Source organism: Pituophis catenifer, unplaced genomic scaffold (genome assembly GCF_029215685.1).
Source record: "Pituophis catenifer annectens isolate HBS135680 unplaced genomic scaffold, rPitCat1.0.hap2 SCAF_3, whole genome shotgun sequence".
Lineage (NCBI taxonomy): Eukaryota > Metazoa > Chordata > Lepidosauria > Squamata > Colubridae > Pituophis > Pituophis catenifer.
The window spans coordinates 154,059,623-154,067,474 of NW_027256883.1; the positions used below are offsets into that span (position 1 = coordinate 154,059,623).

Here is a 7,852-nt window from a genome sequence, read left to right on the forward strand (position 1 = left end):
AAGTGGGCGGAGCCTCCCGCTGCTATTACTACTGGTTCTCAAGAACCAGACAGAACCAGGAGCAATCCACCACTGAATAAAACACATTGGGTGTGCATCTCTGAATAGCTGATATGCTTTGTTTGGCTTGCCACAAATAAAAGGAGTGGATTATATGAACCAATCTTTCCCAAACAGAGTGTGTTGAACATATTAAGCATGAATATGACACTGAATATGAATATGATACTGAAGTCCATCACAGTTAGAGTCACATTGGTGACATCAGATGTGGAAAATAGCATATGCACAGATGTATGAGTTCACTTAACCAGAAAAAAGTACAAATTAATGATGAGATCTGTAAATCAAGCCAATCAGTGACTCATGCTGGATAACTATTAACTATGCAAACTATTAGAGTTATTAGATTAGCTATTAGAGTTTCATAGAGAAAACTATGTAGGTGGAAAGTATTCCTGAAAAAGTCACATTTATAGCGCACAAATAGATGTGTATCTCTTTGTTTCAGAAAATGAAATTCTTTACTTAATTGACTTTTTGCCTCATTTATGGCTGATAATCATTTTTTGTCTTTGTTGGTGGAACAGCATAACAAGAGCACCAGATGGCGCTCAGTAATAATGAAACTCTATCTGAGGAATTAGAAAATTGGAATTGTACTATTTATAGCAGGCTGCTAATAATTAACTGCAGCACCAGGCCAATTTTGATTTTTTGTGGAAGGGTCCTTATTACCATGCGTTTGGAAGAAAGTGCCTTTTATGTTGTGGTTCTGTTCCTTCAAACTCCTGGCTAATTGAAACTGACATAGAAAGAACTTTTCAGAAAGGAATGACAAACTGGAAACAGCTCCACTAAAAGCAGATCCAACAACTACTGTGGAATGCAGACCCAGTAAGTAGTTCAGGTCTTCCTAATTCTTCTCCAGACAAGAAGAGGACTTCAAATCATATGCTAGTGTTCCAGACAACTGCTGCTCATTCATAAAGGAAAATATTTGTAGCTCAGGATTAAAAAAAAAAAAAAGAGCGTCCTTGGTGTTCTTTAACCTTGGATATTTTCTTGCAAACGTTTCAATACCAAACTAGGTAACATCATCAGTGCACAGTTGCTCCTCACTAGGATACCGCATGACAGTGGTCTCTGGAGAATGAAGAGCTCTGGGACATAAGGGAAAGCTCAAACCATGGCCACACATTTATGGATATTGGCTTCACATACTTCTTTTTCTAATCACTCTCAGCAGTTGCTTATTAACTGTTTTTTAGTTATTAGGAACTTTGGGGCATACCAGTTTAAAAATACTGAGTGAGCTTGATTTTTTTTAATAAATAGCAAAAACATGGTTAGAAATTTGATTGTGGAAAGTTACAAATGAACTAGGGTCCAGACGGATTTGAAGTAAGATTTTGAAATTAATTATAAAAGTCCTTCTTGTGGAAAAATGCTTTTAATGTTTTGAATTGTTTTTTTAAAAATGAAAGGGTAAGACTTGGAAGGTTAGACACCAGAGAAAACCAGAAGGAAGTAAAGATAAAGGACATTTTTGAACAATGGACCCAGACCCTAATGATAAGAGTTTCTGCCTCTATAGATATTTTTTTAAAAGATGTTACAAAAGAAGAAGAAGAAGTTTTGTCTGATGAAAATGATATGAAAAAAGATGCTACACTGAACATATAACTGAAATAGACTGGTATCTTAGTAATTAAAAGGGATATACAAATAAGAAATCAAAGTAGTGAACTGGATTTATTTATATTGGATTTTTAAAAAGAGGCTTGTTAAAGCTTTAAAGAATTTTTTGAGAAGAGACAAAAAAAAATGTAAAGAACTTGTGTTCTAGGACATTATGTGGAAGGACTAAAAATCAAGATTGTTAAAAGTAAAAGGAAGGAATGTAGAGTTGTTTTCTTGATCAAGGTTAAACAGACATTTGGATTTTTGCTGCAGAAACACTTCAGGAGAATCAGTGACTTGGAAATAGTGGTCACATAAATTAATCTAATGGCTCAGCTCCATAGGTCTCTTGGGCAATACCTGAATCTAGTTGGCTGGGAAACAGAACCAAGCCATTCTTTTTGCATCAAGTGACTCTGGAACCCTTGCTTGCTCTCATATACCAGGTTGGGCACTGCTTTGAGGCTAAGTCAGGCTCTTCAGGAAGGAGCTGCAAGATGATGAGGATTGGTCACAGAAAGACAGGCTGGAAATTTAGGTTGCCCAATGTGCTGATCAAGGAGGAAAGCTGGGCCTCATTGCTCTACTGGTTGCTCTACTGCAAGGGTCTGGCAAGGAGTGGGGAAATCAGAGAGCAAGGAAACAAGATCGCTCTGCTGAAATATTCTACAAGTCGAAGAAAGGCCTCTATCTTCTCAGCAAAGAAAGGGAAGAAAAAGGAAAATGGAATGTGGTATGGTTTTTCTAGTTTGTTTATTTCTAACTTGGTTCTGCTAGCTGCCGCTTTATTTCTGAAGATTCTGAGCAATTTACAAGTGACAATCAAAAATATATCTCCAGGAACATAACACGACAAGGTGCTGCTGTGAACCTTAGAACCTTCAGATCAGGGGTGAAATGCTCCAGGTTCGGACTCGATCGCCCGATTCGGTAGCGATGGCAGCAGGTGGTTCAGAGAACTGGTAGCAAAAATCCCTGCACCCCCCCCCCCATCATGCCCAGCTGAGCCATGCGATCATCAGAGGCTGGTTTTTTTACTTTTAAAAGCACTTTTTCTACAACTTCTTCAGCTAAAAAAATGCTTTTAAAAGTAAAAAAAAAGCCTCTGATGATCGCGCGGCTCATCTGAGATCATCAGAGGCTTTTCAAAGCAATTTTTTATGCAACCTCTTCCGCCAAAGAGGTGGTAAAAAAATCCTTTGAAAAGCGTCTGACGAGCCCAGCTGAGTTGCCTGATCGGCAGAGGCTTTTCAAAGCATTTTTTTTGCAACTTCTGGCCGAAGAGGTTGTAGAAAAAATGCTTTGAAAAGTTAAAAAAAAAAAAGTTGGCCACGCCCACCCAGTCACATTAACACCCCCCCCCCCAAGCCATGCCCACAGAACCGGTAGTAAGAAATTTTACATTTCACCCCTGCTTCAGATGTTTCCTTCTAGCTGCCTTTCTGAAGATCTGTCTTTTAGGGACTCTTCAAAAATGCAATAGGAATATAGATGTGATTTGGAAAAAAAAATATTATAGTAATAAAACTAAGCATTAGTGTTTTGATTAGTGCAAATTGCTGCCAGCTGGGAGCTAAGGTAAAATGGTCCTGCTTCATAGCTCTATTATGCAAGTAAGTGTTTCATTTTTTTAATTTAATATATTTGAGTAATTTATTTGGGAAAAAACAGGTCGATTCTTATGAATACTCACTTTGGAGATGGAATTACTGGTTTCATGGATTCACATTGGTTTAATTCTATTCATATATTCTCTTTTCCTTAATTTTAAAATCACTCTCCCATTTACTGTTTTTCTTCCAGATTGGATTTGCATAATGAGTAGGAAAAGTAAGGTTAAGAGAAACACACACACACACACACACACACACACACACACACACACGGAGGGAGGGAGGGAGGGAGAGAGAGAGAGAGAGAGAGACTGACTTAAAAAGTAGAGAGTTTTTTGATGGAAAAGAGTCATTTGAAAGAAGAAAGAAAGTATCTGAATTTAACAGAAAAGAATTACATTCTCTTCCACCTAATCCAACTCTTTCTACTATTATTATTGTTTTATTTATTTGATTAAATTTTTATACTGCCCATGTTCCCTATAAGGTGACTCAGGGCGGCTTTTGCTTTGGCCTTTTAAGGTAGAAGATTAAAAGTTGAAATAAATTATTTCAAATAAATAAAATATTTTTTCAAAGTTCTGGGGAAATAACAACATACTATCAGTGAGGCAGACAATGTGTAGATCAAGAATTGCTGGTTGGCAGCGTTTTGCAAGAAGTTAGCAAAATGAAAATTCTGTCACAACAAACTTTACAAAGATACTTCTCAAATAGTTATCTGATGTACTCATATATTTTGGAAGAAAATGTCTCCAGTAACGTACATTATATTTCAATATGTTTTAGGAAATGATGTATATCTGGAATGGTTATGCAGTGATTGGGAAGTGCCCAGATTTAACTGAAAACATGTTGGAGTCCTTAGCAGATGCAGAAACAATCCTGGAAAAAAGCCCAGGTAATCTAGATCTCATTTCAGATGCATACTTGCAGAGGGTACTGTTGTGGTCCACCAGCAGCCTGCGCAGCTGGCAGCGGAGTCAGACAGTGAGAAGGCTGGGGAGGAACATGGGCCAGTCCTGGAATCTGGGGAAGGCCCAGATGAGGGCTCTGCGTCGGAGGCAGAGATGGGGCCAGGGCCATCTGGGAGTGATGCACAGACTCTGGAGCCCCCAGAGTCAGACAGCAGAGAGGCAGAGGAACAGGAGGAGCCTGTTCCTAGTGCACGCATGCACAGAGCTGCCAGAAGGCAAGAGCAGCTAAGGCAAAAGGGACGACTCGGGAGTAAGGCCAGGAGATGATTGGCCCCTCCCATAAGGCTTAAAAGAAAAACAAAGGCACTTGGCCTTTTGCAGGAAAGCAACGTTGCTAACTCTGTTTCCAGTTGGCATCTCTTGTTTGTTTCTGAATTCGGTGGGGCTTTGCCAAGTAAGGCCTTTGGCAGGGTGTCAAAGAAGATAAAGGTTGTGATTACCCCAGACTTCTTCCCAAGGACTTTTTTTGCAACTAAGTGGGACTCAGCTGGGAATGAACGTAATTCTCAGCTGTTACAATAAAATAGGTTTTTTGGGACTAATTGTGTATTGTAATGACCAGGGCCGGATTTAGATGAAAAGAGGCCCTAGGCTATTCCACTTATGAGGCCCTTTCACCTATAGTGAAAGTGTAATTTTAATTTTGCTAACAATTTGAATGTAGGAAATGTAGGCCCCTCTTGATCTTGAGGCCCTAGGTTGAAGCCTAGTTAGCCTATAGGAAAATCCGGCCCTAGTAATGACAAAGTAACCCTAGGTCACAACAGGTAAAGACAATCAGAGAGATTGTGCTTGACTTGGAGTTCTAGGAAGCTAAACAGATTCACCCATTCTTCTGTAGTCAGTTACTGGATTAATTGTAAGATTGTAATGATAGTAGCAATGTTATAATTGGCAATTGTCTTATTTTATTTTCAATTACTCCACTATGATTTCTTCAACCTAGCATAATTTTATGCTAGGTTGAGGAAACATGTTTCAGTTCTAGGAGTACATTTGACATTTGGAGAAATGTCCACTTGATCAGAATTTGTCTTAAGCAATGATTAACTCAATCCTTTAAGAGTGCCATGGTATCCTTTCATGTTTGAGAAACAGATGTTGGAAATTAGCATCCCAAAGAGCACAAAGCAGACATTTAAGAGGGCAAAAGACAAACTTTTTAAAATTTAAGTATAGATTTCCAATAGAGCTCATGTGATGGCATATATTTGTTTAGTTCAATAAATAATAAACCAATAAACCAGTTCAATAAAATAGGTAATTGATATGTTTACAAACTGGAAATTAGCTGTCAGTAGTGTCTTCTTGCTCTTTATAATTAAGACAGTTCGGCTTTCTACATTTATTATCCTTCCCCTTTCTATTTATACATATTAGTTTCAAACCTCAGATAAGATTGCTTACAGTGGTAAGATAGCAGTTTCTGGGGAGTTTGGGGCTACAACTGATCATCTAAAGCAGCAGTCCCCAACCTTTGTGGCTTGGTGACTGGCTGGTGGGAGGAGAGGGGAACTGACTGGATTTAAACACTTTTTAAAATCAGAATTTCCTTAACTGTGGTCTGTTGAAAATATACCTGAGTTCATACAATATACTAAGCCTGAACCAAGGAAGTCCTATAATGATAATGTAGACTTATCAATATATATAAACCCAGCCAATGTGTTATATATATTACCCAGCCAGTAACATGATGCATAATGCACCAATTATTTGAATTAGTGACTTCATAAATTCTGTGATAGCATGAAGAATTTAAAATTACTGACATAATAGCAAATTCTTCACGCGATCACAGAATTTATGAAGTTACTAATTCAAGTAATTGGATATTATATCATTTAAATATTGTGTGGGATAGTTTGAATATGTGTTATCAATAATTATGTTCATAACTAATATGTGCACATATTAGATGAGAATATTAAATATGTTTCACCATGTCTGTCATGGTGAAACAGAAAGATGTCTGTCATGATCTAAAATTACCTGTGCATCTTCTTTTATTTTTCAGCTACAGATTTTCTTGTTGATGACCATTGCGTGATAAAGCTTCTGAAAGGGCTATGCTTAAAACATCTGGGCAAGATTTCGGAAGCAGAAGATCACTTTATTTATATTCACTTCAAGTAAGTTTCCAAACTAGAAGATGCTAATGAACACTAAACCAGGAATGGCTGCATTAAATTATCAAAGTTTTCAAGCAGTCTTTTCATGTCAGTATTATACAGATATAAATCTATATTTATATAAATTTTAACTGATCTATAGTTAAAATCAGGAGATGGATTTTAGGAGAATATAAATTATTCTGGAAAGAACATTGGTCATTTCTTGAGAGAATGACTACACCAAAAGATGATTTATCAAGTAACCCGATAGCTTCATCAGTCTGGGATAGTAGCTATCAGGGTCAAAAAAAGCTTAGAGTTTTAAAATAGCTAAAGTGGCTTGAGTTGTATAACTTACATACAGCTGGTCCTTGACTTACAATCACAATTTGGACTGGACTTTTGATCACTAAATGATGCAGTCATTTAAGCAAGTCATCATGTGACCAGACCAGAATTTCTTTTTGTCAACCCTGGATAACTTTACTTATTCTTGCCTGTAAAACTATTATTCATTACATGTATCTTGCCATTTCTTCTTTTAAGCGAAAAGAAGATCAAGTATGATCATTACTTAATTCCAAATGCGCTGCTTGAACTTGCTTTATTATATCTCGATCAACATAAAATAGAAGAAGCAATTAAGATCCTGGAAAGAGCAAAGTAAGCCTGTTGAAATATATCTTTCTCATTATTAGTAGTAGATGAGGTGATAGGAAGGGTTGAAGTAGGTTTGTTGAAAAATTCTTAGAGTGGCTTATAGACAGAATATATATATTCCTGGTACCAATCACAATCCCAGAACAAAGAATGGGGAGTAAGTTTTGTATCTGTGTATGTGTGTGTGTGTATACATACATGCAAAAAAGACATATATATATATACACACACACACACATACATACATAGTGTGTGTGTGTACACACACACTACATGTTGTCTCCTTTTAAAACAGAAAAATTTGGAAGAAAACATTTTTTTTGTCTTTTTCTGTGTAAATATTGCTCTGTTAAGTCTAGATGATGATAAACGCTGTAGGTATGAACCTATCACAAATATCTGTTTGTTTTAGGCAAAATTATAAGAATTATTCCATGGAAACAAGGACACACTTCAGAATTCAAGCTGCTTTGCATCAAGCCAGATCTCTCCCAGATGATGGTGATCATTCTATAGCAACTGTGGTTTTGTAATGTTATTTTTTTAAAAAAAATTAGCAGTTCACATGGTGTACAAATCTTCACAGATAGATATTACTGGCAATATTTTAAAATGGTTTCCGTGTCCACATTCAGCACACGTTTTTAATTTTAAAAATTCTGAGGAATCAACACTAAAAAACAGTATTTCTTTTGTTATCTCTGTGTGCCATTTTCAGCCAGTTATAAGCATTTTGAAATATATCTTGTTGTTGGTGAATAATAGGAAATAAACTGGTAGAACCTTGAAGACTTTCTGCTCACAC

The 7,852-nt window shown here is 36.8% G+C and overlaps 1 protein-coding gene across 1 annotated transcript in view; it reads left to right on the forward strand.

Annotated features, from left to right (window-relative positions):
• TTC39A (tetratricopeptide repeat domain 39A) overlaps positions 1-7,580 on the forward strand; it is a 45,554-nt gene extending 37,974 nt beyond the window's left edge. Inside the window, exons 15-18 of the mRNA XM_070939547.1 lie at positions 4,086-4,197; positions 6,291-6,405; positions 6,934-7,050; positions 7,460-7,580. Of these exons, the coding sequence (XP_070795648.1) occupies positions 4,086-4,197; positions 6,291-6,405; positions 6,934-7,050; positions 7,460-7,580 (465 nt within the window). The remainder of the gene's footprint in view (positions 1-4,085; positions 4,198-6,290; positions 6,406-6,933; positions 7,051-7,459) is intronic.
• The last annotated feature ends 272 nt before the right edge of the window (positions 7,581-7,852 follow it).